At 40.8% G+C, this 21,740-nt stretch overlaps 1 protein-coding gene across 2 annotated transcripts in view; it reads left to right on the plus strand.

Moving 5' to 3' along the window:
- Positions 1-18,264, plus strand: part of vldlr (very low density lipoprotein receptor) — a 63,527-nt gene extending 45,263 nt beyond the window's left edge. Inside the window, exons 12-20 of one of the 2 annotated variants that reach the window (XM_005470472.4) lie at positions 228-452; positions 544-662; positions 1,707-1,846; positions 3,911-4,052; positions 5,038-5,187; positions 13,240-13,299; positions 15,721-15,798; positions 15,910-16,079; positions 17,102-18,264. In XM_005470472.4, the coding sequence (XP_005470529.1) occupies positions 228-452; positions 544-662; positions 1,707-1,846; positions 3,911-4,052; positions 5,038-5,187; positions 13,240-13,299; positions 15,721-15,798; positions 15,910-16,079; positions 17,102-17,137 (1,120 nt within the window). In that variant the 3' untranslated portion in view covers positions 17,138-18,264. The remainder of the gene's footprint in view (positions 1-227; positions 453-543; positions 663-1,706; positions 1,847-3,910; positions 4,053-5,037; positions 5,188-13,239; positions 13,300-15,720; positions 15,799-15,909; positions 16,080-17,101) is intronic. The other variant, XM_019361316.2, reaches the window with a different exon arrangement.
- The last annotated feature ends 3,476 nt before the right edge of the window (positions 18,265-21,740 follow it).

Genomic DNA, 21,740 nt, shown 5'->3' on the forward strand with positions numbered 1-21,740 from the left:
AGCTGTGTTGCAATTCAGCTGCTTGATATTTTCATCAAAAAAATCTAAATGTGTAGAATGAAAGGTTCTATTTGACTGGGCTGCTTGCAATAGTTTTGAATTTTATGTGATATAGAGGTCTCAGACTGAAAGGATAATATACTGGGAGTCCTAGCAGCTTTTGAAAAACTGTAAATGGATAATTTCTGTATCCGTCTGTGTCTGATGCTGAACTCTTCTCCACTCAGCACTCTTCTGGACAAGCGTGTGGACGTTGGCACCCATAAGAAAGTGATTGACAACGTGCAGACTCCAGTGGGAATCGCTGTGGACTGGATCTACAAGAACTTGTACTGGTCTGATCTCGGAACCAAAACCATCTCTGTGGCCAGTTTCAATGGTACCAAGCAGAAAGTTCTGTTCAACAGGGGCCTCAAAGAACCGGCCGATATTGCTGTGGATCCGCTGTCTGGGTGAGTGGACGGCTCATTTTGGTGTTGGATGAAACCCTTCTAATTTCCCGCTGATGGTCCGCTTTTACTCATGATTGTGTCGGTCCTGCAGGTTTCTGTACTGGTCTGACTGGGGAGAGCCAGCCAAGATAGAGAAATCTGGTATGAACGGAGTGGACAGACAGGTTCTGGTGGCGACAGACATCCAGTGGCCTAATGGAATCACACTGGGTAGGAACAAACCAGCAAGTCACTGCACGTTTTTCTTTAAGTCTGGGGTGTCTACAGGTCATTTTAAAAAATCTTAAATTCAGTCTGGATTGGTCTTAAATTTTAGTGATGTCACTGCGAGAATTTCAGCACAAGCGCTTAAAGCTGCCTGTGATTTTAATACTTTGACTATAAATCACTTGGTATTTGAATAGTTCACCCTTTAAAGAAATAAGTTGCAGAAAATTTTACTTTTTTTTTTTTAATCATGGTTTGTTTGTAAGCTAAACTCTGAGTAACCAATTGTGCAGTCTCTAAGATGAGTCTTTTTACCAGGTAACAACATAAGAGGGGGGCTGTAGTTAGTGAATTTTACATTAAATAAGCTGAAGTCATGATGTATTCAGTTTAACAGAGTTGGTGATACCATAGTAATACTAGTCAATAGGGTAGTCGTTTGTTTTTTGTTTTGTTTTTTGCTGCCTTTGTTGTGAAATGAAGTGATGGTTATGTCGCTGTAGCAGCTGTGGATGCTCGTAGGTTGTTAGTCTGGCTTTCTGGTGAAATACTGTTTAAAATATGTGCCTATACAAACCAGTCTGAGTCCAGCATGTTCATTTTATTGTTTCCAAAAATTTCAGAACTCCTAGGTTAATGTGTTTTAAAAGGTTTTCATTCATCTGATTGTTTTGTTACATTGTTTCTAGTAAAATGGCATAATCTCAGTATTTACTTACAATAACTACAAAGTGCTGGAAAGCTTGAAAATATCATTACAGAAAATGCTTGAAGTGTTTTAAATTGACTTGGACAGTGACCTTTCACAGAAAGAAATGGGTAAACAAACTGCAGTGCGGCCTTCTTTTGTGACATTTGCACCATTAAGACTAAAAGTCAGTTGATTCATCCTGTTAAAGAATCATCAGTACAGCAATTTAATCCCCCCCTTTCATCTCATTCCACTTGTTTTTGTCTGCTTTTCACTTTCATTGCCATTGTTCTCCCTTCTTTAGTCTTCCCATTTAATTTCTGCTTTTTTCTTTTCTTTTTTCCTTTTCACCCCAGATCTGATCAAAGGCAGGTTGTACTGGGTCGACTCAAAGCTGCACATGCTCTGTAGCGTCGACCTAAACGGGGACAACAGGAATAAAGTGCTCCAGTCTTCAGAGTACCTCGCTCACCCCTTTGCTCTCACCGTTTTCGAGGTACTGCATTTGTCTTTTCTCTAAGCCAGTCTGGGTCAGTTTATGTAGACAGCTGGAAGATGAATGTGTGTGGGGTTTTTTTTTTTTTTTTTTTTTTTTTTTTTTTTTTTTTTTTTTTGCTTTCTCTGAACTGTCTGACCTGTATGTTGGCCATCAGAGCTCTTTACATCACATATCTGAGGATAATAAACATCACTTTTTTTTAAAATGTAGTTCTGATCCAGGAAATTGGTTTCATGACACAATCAGTTATTGCAAACTGCATTTAAGAAATCTGTCTGGGAAAACTTGCCACTGACCTCATCGCCTGTGTACACGAGTTTATTTGCATGTTTTAAATGTGTCTTTGGTGCCAGTTGCCTTGTCCTTGATGGCATTTAACCTACCAAAACAAACTGGTATCCTGGTCAGCTCTCTTTACAAGAAGTAAAATTACAAAAATCAAACAAATCTCCTGTGCTTAATGTTTTGTTTTTGTTGCAACTCTCTAACACAGGAAAGGAAAAGCTGCTCACAGCTTCAAACCATGTACAAGTATGATAAAGGATTTTGTGCAACAAAACCCAATCAACCCAGTCACCAAAATTCTGCTTTTTAAAATCGGTTTCTTGCATATCTTATAGAACTACAGTGTGCAGGTACAGTGTTGACATGTTTTAGTATCCCCCAAAACACTTGAGGATGTTGTTTGTGTTTAACATGCAAAACGACTACAAGATATTACCTTTCAAATCGAGTGTGTGTCAGGTTTTCTGTATAAAAGTATAGATGTGAACCTAGCCCTACATGGGTTACTGATATTACAATTAGAGCTGGGTAGCCTTCCTAAAAGTGCGAAACTCTAGCAAACATAAATGACATAAGACAGCAATCTGAGGGTCTCTCACATGGTCCCCTGTTGCCAGCACATGATTGAGGTGTTCATTAGTTGTCCGCTGTGCAGCTTTCCAAGTGCACAAGTCCTCTGCGGTTGCCTGTGTGAGATTTGCTTTGAGGTCAAAAACACATGCTTGACTAGGCTCAACATCAAAGTTCATTAATTGTAAGATTATGGTGTTTGCCATAATTGCATCACTATCCTAACAGAATTGGTTGTTTCCAAAGCTGGGTTCCTCGTTGCATTCAGACCACTTCTTCCACATCTAACCTTTGGAAGCACAGTCATTTACATGTAGCGCTCTTGCTGTCTAATCGACCTACACCCACTCATGTAACATGCTCTCACTCAGACAGATGGCACATTTATTCACACGATGGCATGAGGTCTAAAACAATCAGATTTCTCCTAACAGCACAGTTTACAAAAATCCATCCATTTAATATCATCAGGAACATTTATGTTGAAGCTAAATTTTGCTGATATCTAGAGTCCATAAAGCTTTTCAGGGCTTTAATCGCGTTCAGTCTTTATGAAAAGTCCTCGTCCTTAGTTTGCTTTTAATTAACACATGAAGAACGAGCTTAACGTAAGCATCAAAAGCCACGTGGCAGCTTCATCAGAAAATTTAGATGCAACTTTGCAGCGTGCAGTGCAGGAACACCTGCACTGCACGTGCTACTTAGTGCTACTTAGCTACTTAGTTTACAGATTATTGTAGAATTAACTTATTTTATATTGGTATAAAACAATATCACAACAAAAGGGCATGTAATTGTTTCTAAGTTGTATAAATGTTGGTATGTTATGCCACTGAAATTGTTTCTGATAATTTAATGGTGTTGGAGGACTTTAGTCAAATTATGACTTACTACTTAAAGAAGTCATGTATTGCTTCCTGAAGGAAATGCATTTCTTGTGCTACTTAATACTTTAGCGCTAACTCTGGCTTTATTCTGCAATTTTGTAACAAAGTTTTCATCAGTCTACAAATCTGCCCAAATCTTAATTAGGAGCAAGTTTTCTTGTAATGAGACAAAGCTGACGGCAAAGTCTGTGATGGCACTTAAGCACTTGTGTGATGACAGTGATTTATGGATGTTTTGTATTGGCTGTGATGTTTATGAGTAGACTTGTTCAGCGTTAAAGCTTTTTTGTTTTTGTTTTTTCTTCTGCCCTTTGTCCAGGATCGAGTCTTCTGGACTGATGGGGAAAAGGAAGCAATCTACGGCGCAAACAAGTTCACCGGCTCGGACGTGGTTACGCTGGCCAGCAACCTGAACGACCCCCAGGACATCATTGTGTACCATGAGCTCATTCAGCTGTCAGGTAAGAAAAGAGGGAGCTGAAACTAGCAGAGCGAGGCTGGAGGAACTGACGGATATTAATACTTAAGCTTGGAAATCTTTACTCCTGCAGGCTCTGTGACATCACAGGAACCCCAGTATCAGAGCTGATGTCACTTCTGAGTTAATGAAGGCTAATGAGGGGAAAGTAATCAGAAATTACTGTAATTACACATTATCAAGGTACAAGGAGTGCTAGTGATAATTATAATTTTAAGCTGTAATCATGTCGCCATAATTGACACGAGTTTTAATAGCTAATGATGCAACTAAGTTGAGAATCATGTAAAGGGTTGAACAGAGGAGGCTAGTATGTCAAGCCCCAATCTTTTAAATTATCCTCACATGTTTGTGAAGCTTTAAAGTCACATGTTGTGCTCTGATTGGCTTATGTTTCCTTTTAAGAGGATTGACTGGATTATAAAGTTCTCATAAGAAATGGAAAGATCCATGACAAGTGAGCTCTCAGTGGGCTATACCTGTATCAAAGATCACCGGTGGGTCCAACACAGTAATGCTAAATGGGCCTAATAAAGTGGCCAGTGATTGTATAGAAACTCTCAGCAGTATTTGTTCCCATGATGTACAGTATACTTAAGTATGCAATACATACCACCACTTTACAGCTTCTAAGTGTACAGTATTAGATTTTTGATATTTTGTGGTTATCCTGTAATATTTAAACTTTATTGCACTTAGTCTATCAAAATGTGCTCTCTTGGTTTATAACGATCATGTGTGCAAAGATCCATAGGATGAAAATGTTGACGATCACACTATGAATGAGATTTAAACCCTAATTTTGTTCAGTCAGCCTGTGGATATACTTCATAGTAGAAGAGGGTGTTAAAGCTCCTTTCACTGTGGATTTAATGTACCCATGTGACACTTGTTAACTGAAATGGTTTGATTAGCTTTAATTTGCCCCTCAGATCAGTCTGATCAGAGCTGCTGACTCTTGTGTGCAGGTACTAACTGGTGCTTGGAGAAAGGTGAAAATGGAGGCTGCAGCTACATGTGCCTGCCTGCACCACAGATCAACAAACACTCCCCCAAATATACCTGCGTGTGTCCCGAGGGGCAGGAGCTGACTGCTGACGGCTTGCGCTGCAGACCTGGTGAGTCACGGCACCCGTGAGTTCTTGATTTGTTTTGGCACTTCATCTGTGTTTACACCTGAACCCTGGAGCAAATCTCACCAGAGCTGCGAACTTGAATGCTACGACATACATTTTGACATGTTTATATAATTGAAACAAATACTGTACTAATGATTCATTTGTGAGCATTTGAAGTACGAGCAGTATTCAGATATATCTGAAGTGTGCCAGCGGCAGTTGTTTATAAAGTCTAATGGTACAAGTCATGATCTGCGTACAAGCTTGTACTGTAAAACGGTCACAGCGCTTGTAAAGATGCCATCCGGTTTTGTTTTGGTGACATGAACTACATCCACCTCTTTAATGATCTCTCCTCATGTTTGGACAAGCATTTTCACACATACTGTGATTATTAACATCTATCCCATGCAAAGGCGATGTTCTGTTCTCTGCATTTATCTCGTGTTAGCAACTGTCAGTAATTTGTATACGCAACAGAATTTGGTTGCAGTCACCATTTTTAAACAGGGAGTCAAGACTCTGGAGACGGTACCCCAGGCCTGACAAAAACCAGACAGGGTGGATCTTTGCTAGTGAAAACAATGCTGCTGGTGTTGCATAAACATTAGCTACACACTCGGTGAGCTAACGACATTGACTTGTCATGAACGTTAAACACAACACTGCATGCTTATGAGTGATGGCTTGAGATGATACATGCAGTATTTGGGCAGTGTCCAGCCTCTAGATTGAAATGTTTTAAGTGTTTTCCTACTTTTAGTCTGGTCAGATGGTCTTGTTCAATAAAAGCTGCACGGCCAACCACATGACCTACTGTGTGGATTAGTGGAACAGCAGAGCTATTTGTGGTTCTCACATTACTGCTTCTTCACAAGCACACTACTTTGTTTTTCTTTTTCTTTTTTGTTTTTCCCCCACTTGCAGCATGAAGTAAAAAGTAATGTAGGGTTGTCAAGAACATAAGTGAATGCTTGCTTGCCTACTTCCTGAACTTGTAGCTCTTATGTAAAAGCATCTTAAAAATAAATGGTAACCACTCCCAGTGCTTTGGTCCTGTGGGCTGCCAGGCTTGAAATATGCTGATGGAAACCCTGGACTGTGTGATCTTAAAAAATGCAAATGCGGTGTAAATCTAAACAAAATGAAATATTGTATTAGTTGCAACATGGAAAGAGAACATGGAGGAAAATCTTCAGATTTACATGAAGAGAAACAAAGTTATTCAGCAGCAGGAACATCCCATCAGAGGTAGAGTGGTTTCCTGATGAATTGTGAGAAAATTGTGCACACTCCTGTCAGTTCTCATTTCAGTCACTATTGTGAATCTCCAGCAAAGTGGGTTTAGAAGCTCTGCTGTTTTTGTAGTTTTGGAGATTTGAAGCCCTAAAACACAATAAAATTAGTAAGACATTAATACTGCATAAAAGTATTAGGAAAAATGGAAAGCAGGAAGGTGCCAAACCTCAGTGGTTCTCAGAATGGGTACACCTGCTCATTGTGTTCACACCCACCTGTGATTTAAAGCCAATTGTTTCCCTTTCTTTCTGCTTCATACTCCCTGCTGCTCATTTCAAATGTGACTCTATTAAAGAAAAGGTAAAATGGAGCTTAGGTTTCACAGGTTAGCCACCAAAACACAAAATCAGCTGAAAGACGGAATAAATTCAGTGTAATTCTACGGTTTTCCAAGCATGTTTCCATGGTGTGTGCTCCCGCTGTGTGTCTTGGTTTCTATCTGTATCCATGCCAGCCAAAAACCCAGCTGTCTGTTTGTATTAGTAGTCTGACAGCTGAACAGTAGCTGAGTCACTCGGTGTTGTGATCCAGTTTTTCAGCGCCTCTTTTTGGCAAGTCTCAACATCATCCTCCTTCACATCTCAGCTGCAGCTTCGTCTCCTCCTGTGTTGGGAAGTATTTCATCCTGACAGCTGAATTGTGTCGGATCCTGACGTTGATCCTTCTTCCACTCAATTGTTGCGTTTTGCTGCTGAAAGTAACCCCCGGCTCTTTTTTCCTGGGGGGTTAAGTCCCACCCTGTGCAGTCTTCATTTCTCTGCACTGAGTGTGACTGTGGCAGCTGAATGGGCACAACACCAACCATGAGACTGTTAAATGATTTCATTTCGTTTTTAAATGCTCTCGTTTAACGTTTTCAAGTCTGTGGCCGGCCTCGGCTGCTGTGAGATCTGCCACAAGATTTTGGAAACCGATTGCAGGGATTTGGTTTGTTCCGAGTCGATGCTTCAGTTTACCCCTCCAGAGCTCTGACCTCAACCCTTTGGGACAATGAGTTATTTGACACTATTGCAGTCTTTGTTCTTTATTGACAAATATATTGACTCCTGATTTATTTCTGTTATCATAAAAAGGCATAACCGGTTTTTACAAATGCAGTGCAGCTGTTTTATCTCTGATTCTGAATGCAGAATCTGAAAATGGCGTTTGTATGAAAAGGCCTTGCATGTGATTCAGTTGTCACACAAACGTGCCAGCCTTGATGGATGAATGAAGCTTTTCTTAATTCAGCATCCTGAGTTAAGACTCCGTGCATACCAGTCATACCACAGCCCACATCATACTGGGCCTGGCTCGTAACACCAGCAACATTATGTGAAATGGGGTCAAAAGGGCCAAATACAAACTCCTACCATAGTTTAATTATAATTCAAGACATTTACCACTGCTGAGCCTAATGGGTCCAAGTTATGAAAATGGCCCCAGGCCAAAATTTTGTTTTTGTTTCTGATGAGGAATAAAACTAAAACCTTAATTTCATGAGAGATGAAGTGACGAGACTAATTTCCATCTACAATCCCTGAGCAGGGACAAATATTATTAAATAACTTAGAAAATGCAACTACATACCCAAAACAAAAGCTGGAACCAAAGAAACATAATAAATTATGAAGAAGCCCTAAAAAAAATAAAATAAAAAAAAAAAACCAAGTACACAAACTGTACTGTGTTACCCCTCCATTCAGTATTAACCAGACTATCATAGTTGAACTATGCTTACAGATTGATGGGATGACTGGTTTTTAAAAAGAAAATGCTGGATTGGCTTAATCTTGACATGAATAATGGAAAAGGTTGATTGTGCCAGCTTCATGAAAGACTTGCACAGTATTATGAAATGAACATCAGAATGGGAAACCACAACGGTGTCACTGCTGCGACATCCTTAGGAAATAAACTTGTACTCTGAACTTTTGAACCTTGATTATGAAGGATTTCACCGGCCCCTTGATTTTTTTTTTTTTGATTTTTTTTTTGTTGGCACTGGGATCAAATATTCTCCAGTTCAGTTGTTTAACTGCTGGTTCCCCTTTTGTAGACATCTAGTTAAACTACATAAGACACTGACACATCCTTTGCTTGAACTTCTGTAGACTTCAGTAAATATTAACAGTAACTATTGCAGGAGTTTAGTTTGACATTGAGAAGATGGGTTAGTTTTGTAGCAGAAGCATTACATGTGGCAGTGCAATAAACATCTCCTACTTTCTCATTTTTATTGGTCCTTTGAATTGCATACTTGTGCAACACAGTTTTACTTACTAGTAATTAAAGCATTGCTTTCAGGGAAAATGTTCAATTTTTTTTCGTCTGATCACTTCACTGAAGTGTGCTTTGTGCTCTGGATGAGACTGTTGGCTGATTTTTGTATTGTCTGTTTTATTTTGAGACGGCTGCAGAGAAACCTTACACTGTGGTACACTGATAAAATGAAGGCAGACACTCCTGTTCCTTTCTTTTACTGAGGCTCGTGCTTTAAGATGCACAGCATGGTGCTGAGATGGATCTAACAAGCCTGTATATGGAACCTACATGTAATATATTTGCAGGCAGCTACCATTTAATGATCATATGGGACCCTAATCACTTCACAGGGTTCTTCAGTAACTCTTTGACTTTAGTTATGGACCTGCATATATTCTTCCATATTCTGAGATATTATAGCGAAAGCAGGTTCAAGCACAGATCCTTAGAACTCAACACTCCCACTGTTTGGTACCTTTTCAGATGGTTCTACTGGCACTACTGTAGTTTAACCTTGTCTCTGTACTTTGACAATAGAGCTGAGATGGCTTTAATGTGACTGCAGATGTTGCAAAAAAACTGAAAACTTCGCTTGAAACTTGTCTCGAGCAAGACTACATCTGCTTGCATCGGCACTCAAATTTCCATCAACTTTGTAAGATTTATTTTAACTTTGAAAGCAAGGAGTTTGGACACCAGAAATGGCCAAGTACCAGTGTGCTTGTTACTCTTAGATGTGAGAATTGTAAGAATTGAACTAGTGCACTAAAAATCAAACTGCAGCCCTTCTCTCCTTCTGCCTCCTTTTTATTTGCCTGGAAAGGTTGCCTAGAAACACTGTCCCTTTCCCTTAGTTGTTTCTGTCTTGAGCAGTCCAGCTCCTTTCTTTGCTCCCACAGATTATCCTTTTCATAGTGAAGCACTGTCAGATAGGAACCTGACAGCCGAATTCAGCACACAAACTCTCTCCTAATTGGACTCAAGCTGTAGACCGAGACACTGGTGTACACAAAGTACTGGAATATCTCCGTGACAACTCTCTGCACTCCTGTCCTCCAGTGTGAAAGTCTCTCTAGTTAGCCTGTTCGGCTTTCTTTAAGACTCTTCTCCACTTCCCTCCTTATTTTTGAGTTCTGGGAGTTTTGACAGTTTTTACAGCTTTTCTTTCTTAGTGTATGATATCTGGTGGTTCTACAAGTTTCATTTTCCTCAGATCTATTTTTTTTTTTTAAATATATATTGGTGAATTTTTATCAGTCCCTTGGCCTCATGCACAGCAGGTCAGGTCTGTAATGGTCTAAAGGTTAAAGGCGAGAGCTTGTGAAAGGGAAACTCGCTGGTTCAGTCAAATAAAACTGTTCAACAGTTTCCAGCTGATTTTAAATATGCTTGAGTGGGCACTCACTGAGCTCAGCATAATCCCAGCTCCCTGCAGCAGGTTCCAGACTTTTCAAACTTGATCCATTCAGCTGCCTCTCCAGAGAGGCTCAGGCCTCCTCCAGCTGTACAGTCTTGGAGTGTAGCTGGTGATTTAAAGATGTGCTGCAAGCTGGAGGGCCACTATAACCTGAGCTTGCAGCAGACGGAGAATTGGCTCATGTGTCAGTGGTGGCCCTTTAGGAACACTTTATGAAGCTCCCAGTGCAAAAGGAGGAAGCATCCACAACAGGTCCTTTCTCTTGAGATTCTGTTCAGTTTCTCTTCTGTAACTTATAAGATGAATTCTAGATGGTCAGCTAGAATGAAAAGAGAAAAGTGCAGGTAAATTTGTTAACTTAAATTCAACTTGGATGCTTTTTGTTTTGCTCATTTGATTTAAAAATTGAAGTGTGGGGCATGAGCTCTAATTCAGCTTTTGGTGGGTCATTCAGAAAAAGCTTGAACCACAGCTGTATAGTGTCAGGGTGGTAGAACATGGATTTATCACTGCTGTAGTTAGAAAGTTTTAGTCCAGCATCCGACATTGCTGAGCATGCAGATTGAGGCTGCTGGGGTCGAAGAGGGGCATGTAACGGTGTCTTCTGCATGATGGTGGTGGGTAATACTGTGGTTATGAAGATTCCCAGTTGGCATTTGGGTCATTAAAGCTTTGATGCCATGAACTGTGCACCAGTAAATTCCTGGTGCTCTGCAGCAGACTTTACAGCCTGCGTTCTTTGCAGATATACAAGACCTTCGTGTAGTGAGAATCCCTGCAGCCAGAGTCACCATCTCATAGACTGTTAGGGAACCTCGAGCGGTCTCCAGACTCTTTACAGCCACTCTAATAACTGAATGTACCACCCTGACTGGCAGGATGTGAGTGCATACTTGTCTTTATCTCCTTGGCATCTATGTGCTTGCAGCTATGAGCATGTGATTCTGTACAGACCTGTTTGTATAGAGTTTTTGTTAATGTCTTTATATGAAACTGTATTTTCACACCTGTCTGTCCTGTTAATAAAGAGTGAGAATAGTTTGGGAGGAGTTAAAATGGGATGCCTGTCACTCGCTGAAAGCGCCTCCTCCTTCCTCGTATTCAAAGGCTTCGTTGTCAAAGGCCTCGTTGCTCTTTACTAAACCAGCAGATAACACATTTATCCCATTTTACAGCCGTCGCAGCTGGACCGAATGGGGAACTGTAGAGCATTGTGCGGCTGCAGTTTGGACCGGCCCTAATCTTGTTAGTGAGAGGAAAAAAGTAATAAGCATTGCTCTTCACTTCAGGGTTTGGTCCTCAAACTACTACCAAGGGATTCGTATAAGTCTTTAGAGGCAACTGGGGAGTCTTTTTGCTTCAGACTGCACCATCTCAGGCTGAAATACAGCGCATTTCATGGATTTTCCAGCTCTGCTGAGACTTGGTTCCACTGTTTATCATTTGGTATCATTCATCACAGGTCCCATCTTTCTATAAAGCTGCCAATATTGTATCTAAACTTTCTGAATTATCTGAATGAAACATTGTCTAATTAAATATGCTTTTTTTTTTTTTTTTTCTCTTGCCGTTCACACACAAACCTATAAAACTGACAGGCTGTTGATGTTAGGCAAAATACATACTAAGACCACCAGTGTTTTACAGACTCTCCTAAACTTCCTTGCCATTCATCAGATATGTTTTCATTGCATTTGGAACTTACTGATTATTGGATTAGTCAAATGTATGTAAAGTCAAAGGAGAGTGGCAAACACTTGCTTTACCCTTCTGCAGATTTGAAGGCTGAGGGCTTGTTCCTGGCTTTTCCTGTGTGCCCAAAAAGTAAAGTTGAACCAAAGCCTCAAAGATGATCCTTAGTTTGCAGGTGCTTTTGTTTTTGTTTGTGTTTTTTCTTTTTGTGTGTGTGGACATATTGACATGTTGAAGTATAAAACCTTTCTAGGGTCTGGAGATGGAGTTTTGGAAAGGAGATATTTGGTGTTGGAAGGAAAGAGGTGAGCTTATCGGACACATGTGGCATGTTGCTCATCTCTACTTAAGGCTATGCTCGGGGTTATGTTAGCTGAAGCTTGTATAACCTACCTGAGACTTTGATCAACCCGTCAATGGTCAGGGTTACGTATGTAGGTTGTTCCATGATGAAAATGGAAATCTGCAATCTGAGTTTTTCTAAAATGACTGCATTTGAGCCTAATGATGTAAAACCAGAGCTGTGTACATTTTGCCTCCCAATTATACATTTGCTTTTGTTTCCCATTGACTGTTTATAGCCATCCAGCTAGCCCCACCTTCCTCATGACATATGACAAGTGTCATAGAAAAACTGGTCTGTTATGGAAAAGGGAAGTTTCAACCTGACAGTTGCATCATAATGGACAAAAATATTGTGCAGTCTGAGTCAATATAATTGCAAACAAAAGGATTAATGGCCTCACACAAGGTTACGGGGGTTCAATTCCAATTTTAATCTTTGCCAGTTTTCTAAATGACAGTGACTGATCTGAAAGTGTTTTTCTGTGGTAGATAAAGGTTTTGGAAACTGCTTTAGTTTGGTCTTGACTGTGTTAATATTGCTTTTTCAGTCTGACTTGTTCATTCAAGCCCTGAGACATCCTAACACTGCTGCCTCTGCTAATCAAGAGCATATTGATCCAGCCATAAAGGTTTTATTGTTGCTGTAGCTGTCCTTCCTGGTTGTACAGATGCTGGTAGAGACGTCCTGATTGATGCATTTTTATAGTGCGCTGCAGCTTTGAATCTGCTAAATTGCCTTTGAGAGTCGTGCTCTCACTTGTCCAGCGTTCATCATATCAAAGCAGGAGAACCACAAGAGTAATCTTAATTCAAGATGTGACATTGCTGCCGTTGTGATGGTTCTCTACTTAGCTTAGCTTTCCTCTCGCTGAACAAAAGTGGATCAGTGCTTCAGAGCATTTATTTACTAGCTTAGTCTCCTGAGATCTGGTCTATATTCAAAGAAGGCCTGCTTGCATGTGTGCTGTTTGGTTTTTAAAAAATAGGACACCCTCTGTGAAGTTTGTGTGCGTTCGCTGTCGTCAAAACCATGATTCTTGGCTCTCTCTGTACAGACCCTACTTTCAAAGGTCCTTCAAAGGATGCTGGGAAAGCTCTAATACAGCCACCCCCAGGTAAAACCGTCAGCTGACGCCTGCACTGCGTTTGTCTCTGGCTCGCTGGTGGCTCGCTTTAAAGCATGTTGGGCTTCATTCAAAAGTGAATTAAAAAAAAAAAACAAACAGGCTTTTCTCCTCCCTCACCATGGATCAAGGAGGCATTTTCATTTGAATTGTTAACTGGGGAACATCTGTCTTAAATGTTTTTGGGTACATCCCATCCTTCCCCAACCTACTCATTTAATCAGCTTTTTGTTTGATTAAAGCCAAAATTAAAGGTTTCTTGTGTCCATGGTGCTGTGGAGATTTTTAACCGCTTGGGGCTTGCTTTTTTTTCACATCTGTAATGCTAGCTTCTGCTTGTGCTTTGGTCTTTATCTGTGCTAATGATGCGCAATAGGTGTTTGGTTTGTTTCTTTGTTTTATAAATGCAGTGGGCTGATTTCAGGTAGTTGTAAGAAATAGTCAAGAGGGTGTCACATGTTTAACATTTGTTGGAAACAAAGCGGGCACTGCGCTGCACTCTTATGTTGGATGTGTGAATTGTCGGCCATGTGTCAAACATATCAGACTCACAAGGTCTAAAATGTGATTACTGCATAAACAACTCCAGCAACTTCAGGAACTTTGTTCTAATCCTCTGTAAAATGCTAAAAATGCATACAGCAGCCCTAATCGGTAACACAAGGACTGCTGATGAGATCCTCCCAGTTTCTAAATTGGAGCTTGTTCTCATGAATCTCATATAGGCAATTTGACCATGGAGGGTTTTTTATGCTGTAGTTGGAGGTAAAAGCTGTTGTTTGCCTCTGTTTCAGCTGATTAAACCACAGTTCAATACGCTATTAAGAGCACAGCACATGAGCAACACCTAGTGGCAGGAACAAGGAGGCTTCATCACTAAAATCACTTTCCCATTTAAAGTTTGGCATAATCTGGTAATTAAGACGTGACTGTTATATTACTGCAACACAAAGGGATTGTAGCACAAATCCTTCAGGCATCATCAAGAAATGAAGTTGTGCAAGAGGAGCAGGAATCAGCAATTCTCAGACTGCCCCCCCACCCCAACGCTTCTTTTCAAACTGTGATCTCAGCTTTCTTGGAAGAGCATAAAATTTGTGCTTACACGAAGAGTCAAAGAAGTCTTGCAGTCCTGAACATTTTGATTAATGTCCTATTTTTAGATGAGGTGTTGCAGGATGTCAAAAATCAAAGAAAAATGGACTACCAGCAAACGACAGAACAATGAATTAATCCTCCTACCAAATCATGGCCCAGTATCCAAAGCCTGCTATATCCTCTTCTTCTGTCACGGAGCTCCATTGTTGCTGCAAAACACTGTTGCATTGTTCTGATATCCTTCATTACCATAAAGACACAAGCTCTAGTTTAGTTTGACGCGGCTCCAAACACACTTTCTTCTTCTGGAAATGCTTTATTTATTTAAACTGCAATAAGCAGTTAAAGAGCTTCCAGTTTACTCCTGACTTTTTTTTTTTTTTTTGACATGTCATAGAAACTAAACTTTAAAAACCACGTATGCTGGTGAATTGTAGAACTTTACCTGTGTTTGGTTTTTTTTGTTTGTTTTTGGGGTTTTTTGTTTTTCTGCTTTTGTTTTTTAAATATAGAATAATGGCTTAAATTCAGCGTGTCCCACATGGAACAAGAGAAGTCTGAGCTTATACCTTTGTCCACAAAAGCTAAACAAAATCCCCTACAGTCTCTTTATCCAAGTGAATCTGGATCTCAGACTGAAATCTTCTTGAACAGACTATTTCTCGTATATGAGTCTGTGTGTTTTGCTTTGCTTTGATCAACAAGGTATTTATTGCAGCATAATGATTGGAGCTGATATTTGGTAAACAAAGTGAAGCTAAGGATGTTGGTTCTAGCTTTAATAAATCAAACCAAAGATTTGGACAGATTGAACTTTGATTACCTCTACTGATTTTGTCACATATGCGATCAGCGCTCCAAAATGATGGTTTACGCTGATTTGAAGGGTGAGGTATGAATGCATTGAAAGGATGAGGCCAGGAGTAGTTTCAATATTTTACTCTGAACCAAAATGTTGACAGGTTGCAAGAATTTAATGGTTTCACAGTTGACAGCAAAGCGGGCCAGCTGGTAGTACGAGCAAATCAAACCTTCTCTTCTCCTGAGGCCTGTTACTGCATTCAGCCGAGCTTCTTTTCCGCCCTCACTTGACACTGATACAAGAACTTACTGGGTAAAGTAGACTGGGGAAATGCTCTTCAGATGCTGTTTTCTTTAAAAGGTTAAAAACCAGTTGCCAAAATTAGTTTCACTAATGATTTTGGATTTTCACTTTATTCTGCTTCTTGATTGGAAACCTAACTGGTAGTCAAAGTGACTAAGGAAATGTTTTTAAACGTGTTGGCTGTTGACATGTGCCTTGTTTTCTTTCAGAAGCCAATGTGAGCACGTCAATTCAAGTGAATTCAACAGCCAGAGGTTCTGCTGCTGCCTGGGCCATACTACCCGTCTGTGAGTAGATGCCACCCACACACTTGTGCAAACTAATTAAAATCCTCATTTCAAATCCTTGGCACTTTTTTGGTGGGGTGATTTGACTCCTGACTGTTTGTCTCCTCTCAGTGCTACTGGCGATGGCGGCAGCAGGCGGCTACCTGATGTGGAGGAACTGGCAGCTGAAGAACCAGAAGAGCATGAACTTTGACAACCCAGTCTACCTGAAGACCACAGAAGAAGACCTCAACATTGACATCACGAGGCACGGCGCCAATGTAGGACACACGTACCCCGCGGTGAGTGAAGAATCCAAGAACAACGTTAACTCAGGGTAGTGATTAACAGTGTGTTCCAGATGAAATTCAGACTGGGAATTTGGAAATTCCAGCTTCAGACATTTTGTTGGTGAAGCTCTGTAAAGGTCTCAGACGCAGCTGCAGGAACAGTTGAAACGGCTTCCTTTTTTATGTAAGGGAGCTTTGATTCGCATGTTGGTATGTAAGGCATCGAAATAAACAATTCTAAGCAAATAAAACCAAACCAGGAATAACTCGGTGCACCTGCCACCTTAGGTTGTGAGCAATCGCTTACAAAATGTTAGCTCAATTTACTCATAAATTATTGGAGCTGTAAATAAACATGGCCTCAAATCACCAGAGTAACTAAAACGCGCAGCTGCTTATTTATGCAAACAATACCATCGCTCTGTACATGCAATCAGTCAGTTGGCAACCAGGCGTGGGCAGTGGTAAAGGGCTCGAGTCCTTGTGAAGTTGTCCTTAACAATGCCTGTTTTTTACCCCCTCATACACCTAGCCAGCGTTTTGTGTAATCCTCCCAACAAATGAACTGAACCAATCACGTAACCTCCTCAGCGAAGGTGAAAATAACCACGAGCTGCAGTTTCTGAGCAGCTTAAATTATTCCAGCCAGGCTTCGGAAGATGGAGCCTGCATGTTAATGACCTCCACTCTCACCACGACCTTGTGGCCCGTAGTAATCCTTAATGTTCATTGTTGGCCGTCTGCAAAGCGCATCACTCCGTATACAGATTAAACAGATTAACCTAAGCCCGACCGGGGCCACAAGATGGACACGAGCCTCTGCTGTCGCCCTCACAGCTGCAGCAGATGTTTCAAAAGGCAACATGAGTTCAATACCTGCAGCACACACCTTCCCTTTAAACCAGCACACTGTCTTACTTCATGAATGCAGCAGACGGTGCAGCTTTGAATGAATGAGCCTTTAAAGTGCTGTTGTTGTGAGCCTTTCTAAACCGGTCTTCCTCTCTCCTCCCCCTCCCTTCATCTTCCTCCAGATTTCGATAGTGAGCACAGAGGATGATTTATCCTGATCATGTTGGGTCTTTTTTATTTTTCACGGTCACACCGCGCCGCCTCGTTCCAGTGCCGACGCTTGACCGTAGCAGCAGCAGCAGACCTTATAGTACGACCACATGCCTTCTGAAGTACATTAAACCACTGTGTGTGGTGAAGAGGAAATGTTATTTATTATGTAAATATTGCAATGAATTCTGTCCCGACTGGTTTCACTCCACATCCAAAGTTGTAAGGATTTTTTTTTCTCATTATTTTTGGGCCGCAGACATTTTCCAGTCATTTCTTTGCCCCGCCCTCTTTAAGGAGCTTGCCGCCTTCGTGTCGCAACAGTTGAGAGAGATGAATTGTCAGTTTGATCTCCTCCTCGTGGGGTTTTGTGGATGCAAGATTTATTTCGGTAAACTGTCTTAAAACCAGAACTTGAAACAGGATCTGGGATCCCAGAACCCGACACGGCAAATGTTTGAAGACTGCACGAAACACGAGGGGTCAAGGGTCCTTTAGAAGTAAGGCTTTAATGGGGAGAGGATGTGGTCCAGACTTTATTTGTGGCTTCCTCAGATGTGAATATTTATGTACGATCATGTTTGGGCAGTAATATTTAAAATCTAAGTTTTCTTTCATTAATTTAAGTGTTTTCTTGCCATCACCACCTCTTAGAATGCGTTCTTACAGGCATTTTCTTCTTCTTATCATCATTATTATTATTATTATTATTATTATTATTATTATTATTATTATCATCATTATTATTGTTATTATTATGCTGCTTACATGGTTACAGCTTTTGTAAACACTGTACATATTTGCCCATCCTTTGGACATGATCGTCAATCAGGACTCTTCAATGCACTTTGATCAAATGCTCCTTGTGTAAATAAGATTGTATACATTTGACTTGATCAGTTTTTTGCTATGGTTGGGCATCATACCAACGGCTCAGATGTATTTAAGAAGGAAAAAACAAAACACAATGAATTTGGTAAAACTATTTTGTATGTTTGTGCTGTTGCTGTGAACTTTTTCTAGCCTTGTACAAAGAAGGGGGGACACGAATAAAACGGGAAGACTGTATCTGTGAAGAAACTGATCTGCGAATCACTTCGGAATTAAAATTTAATCCACAACTTTGCTCAGAAAATCTTGTTCTTTTTGTCATGCGTAAATGTTTTGTGTGTGGTATATGGCCTCTATGACCTCACCCACTGATTTGTGGGCTGTTTTAAAGCCTATTCCTGAGCTGTAAAAATCTTTTCTTTTGTCAAGTCTTGGTTATCAAGAAAACTAGAGGTGGTAGGTTGCAGGCAAAATATCAGAATTTCACTCAGCAGAGCTGATTATTCTACAAAGCAAGCACAACATTACGTTTGCTGATTTGACAAATGCTAAAATCCCAGTAGGACATGACTGATATTACAACAGTAGTTGTAACTTTGTTAACCATTGCCCAGCATCATGCAGATATAGTATGGATGTAATGTTGTGCACCAGCAGGAACCTGGAGCTTAGGACCCACTGCATCAGCATGAAGTCTGAGTCAAAGGATTTCATCCCAATACTTGATTGCAGTCGTGGTATTGTAAAGATCTGTACGTCCCTGCATGGGTATTCCTCCCCAGACTATCACAGACCCACCAAACAGGTGATGCTAAGCAAGGTTTCCATGGTGTCTCCAGACGTCTGTCACATGAGCCAGTTCACCACGAGCACATCTGTGAAAAGCACAAAAGATCAGTTTTGTGTGCCAATTCTGTTATGCTATGGCAAATCCCAGGCAGTGAACAGTAGGCCCACTAGAGGATGTTGGGTCCTCAGGCGACCCTTATGAAGTCAGTTTTTGTTCAGATAGTCTCAGCAGTACCCAGCTGAAGGTCATTTTGCTGTGCTCATCCTGTTCCTTCATGCACAAAGGAACAGATACATTCCTTCTGTCTAGCTCTCTTGGAATTTTCTCCGTGATCTTAAATCTAAGGGGAGAGAGCAAACCTGACAATGGCACACATTGATGTGCCATCCTGGAGGATTGGACTACTTGCACAACTGCTTGCTTGCAGTAGTGACACTGACCTTAGCCAAATGCAAAACTCTCTCCAAAAGAAAAAAACAGGATGAGGGGGAAAAATGTGATTGGCCTCCACCTGTAAAACCATTCCTGTTTTGGGGGTTCTCATTGTTGCCCCTGTAGTGCACCTTCATTAAAACAAACCAGCTCATTAACCACCAACTCTGACTTAACTGGCCAGATGGATATGCCAGAAATTTAGTGGATTAGATGCTATATTCTAGTGTTTTCTTGTTTAAAGTTGCAGTGCATTTACTGAAAGCATAACTGGAGAAATATGTAGTTTTCTCATACTCCAAAGCTCAAAGCAAATTATAAGGTTAAATTTGGGTGCAAGAGAATTAAAAACGTTAATGCATGTGTGTGCGCACCTTCCCCTGGACCAATTGGAACAGGTAGTAGTAACAGAACAACTTTTATCCAAGTCTAAGGACTCGCCGCTGCAGTCATTAAAGTCCTCAGCAGCACACAGCGAGTTAGAGGTGGATCAGATAAATGAGGAGCATGCTCAATTTCCTAGATAATTATTAGGGAGCCCCTGAACTACCAGTTACAAGTCCTTAAAGCTTTCTTTTCTTTTATAATTAGAACTTTCTTTAGCAGCAAATGACAATCACCACAAGCAGGACTGACTCTGCTGTATGTAATGACTTAAACTCTCCTCCTCTGCTTCCAGCACAGTTTAATCTGCCCTCGGTCAGATCAGGGGCAAACATGAGGATGCATGTATGTAAAGGGAAGTGGGTCGCGAAACGGAGTTTGCCTCCATCTTTTTATCCCTGTTTAACTGAAGGAAGGATTAATCTCCACCTAACTACTTGAGTTATAATTGCATCAAACACACACTTGGATTAAGGCAGAGATTTAAAATGCAAAAGTCTATGTTGCATCTGAAGGAAGGCTACATCAGATATTTGAAAATCGAGGTTTGTTGTGATGCATTTAAGGAGCGCTCTGAACAACAGGGGAAAATCTTTCCCAAGATCGTATCAGCTGAAATAACCAAACTTTGTCTTAAAACCAAAAATCTTTTAATTGACTGATGGGAACAGTAGATGCCTTGCTTTCCAGTTTTTTGTTTTTAGAAAACAAACAGTAATATTATTTATTATGTAAAATCCATCTGTTCATCCACAGTTGGCTCAGGGTGGCAGCAGGTTAATTTAGTTTGTCCATACTGTGGAGGATCCTTGAGTGTCTTCTGGATCTCTTGCAAGCTGGAAACCCTCAAATAATCAGATGCCTGATTAGTTTAAGTTGAGTCAAAGAAACGACGGTTCCCCTCCGAGCCTCAAAATAAATTTTTCAGTGAGGCTTGAAACCATATACTGTATAAAAGATGGACATAGATGCTGCAACATTATGTCAAATCATCGATATTGACCATTTTTGATGAGCCAGAAATTACCATGTTTGGCCAAGACGGTGTGCCAAGTTACCAGCTCACAAGTTGCTTTCATAAACTATGCTGTTTTAAAAAAAAAAAACTGAAAGGAACATTTTAAGAACACACAAAATCAGATCTGAGTGGGGGTGGGGGGGGGGAAAATCCCAGGTCGGAACCAGGGATGGACAGAGGTGCAGCCTGGCAGCATTGGTACTCCGTTTGTCCCGCCACGTGCTTGTATGTGTGCCTGTAAACGTTGGAGAAATCTCCTAATGAGACAATGAATGAAGTCTAAGGGGATCATCTCCCAGATTTAGACTGAAACATAATGTCCCAGAGGTGTTCTATTGGATTTAACACAGGTGAGTGTGGGGCCAGTCAGTGGTTTTCCTTCATCGTCCCACTAGTGGCAGATGTAAGTCGTACTCCACGGTGTAGTGAGCACAGAGCTTACTAGAGGATGTTGGACCCTCAGGTCAACCTCTGGAAGCTGTCTTCTGATTGTTTGGTCAGACGTTCACACCAGTGGCCTGCTGGAGGTCATTATGCAACTCTGCTCCTTGCACAAAGGAGCAGATACTGGTCCTGCTAATGGGTTAAGTACCTTCTACAGGCCTGCCCAGCTCTGCTACAGTAACTGCCTATTACCTGGAATCTCCTCCATGGTTATGAGACTGCTGGAGGAAACGGCAAACCTTCTGGCAATGGCATGTACTGATGTGCCAGCCTGGAGGAACTGGGCTCTGGAAACACTGTAAGGTCCAGGTATCGCTAACAGTAGTGTCATTGATCCTAATGGAATGCCAAACTAAAATGTACACCAAAGCAGATGAAACTGTTTAACAACCCCCTCAGCTACTTTACTGACCAGATCAATGTCCATGTGTAGTGAAGTATAACAATGATAGAACTTTAGATCTGCATGTGTACTGTAGGTACAGAGATTTTGACACCTACAGTCACCTACAAAGAAATTGCTACTCTAATTTTTTCTTATGCTATCCGTTGGCAATGAATGTCAGAACTGCATTTTATAGCTATCATTACGTTTCAGGTGCTGTTGTAAATGAAGAGTTTTCTTTGGGTATTGAACAAAACTAGCAGTTGTTAACAAATACTGTCTTGTACAAAGCAGTGGACTGGACTGACATCTTAGAACAGTATTAAA

The sequence above is a fragment of the Oreochromis niloticus genome, linkage group LG7 (assembly GCF_001858045.2).
Source record: "Oreochromis niloticus isolate F11D_XX linkage group LG7, O_niloticus_UMD_NMBU, whole genome shotgun sequence".
NCBI classification, from domain to species: Eukaryota; Metazoa; Chordata; class Actinopteri; order Cichliformes; family Cichlidae; genus Oreochromis; species Oreochromis niloticus.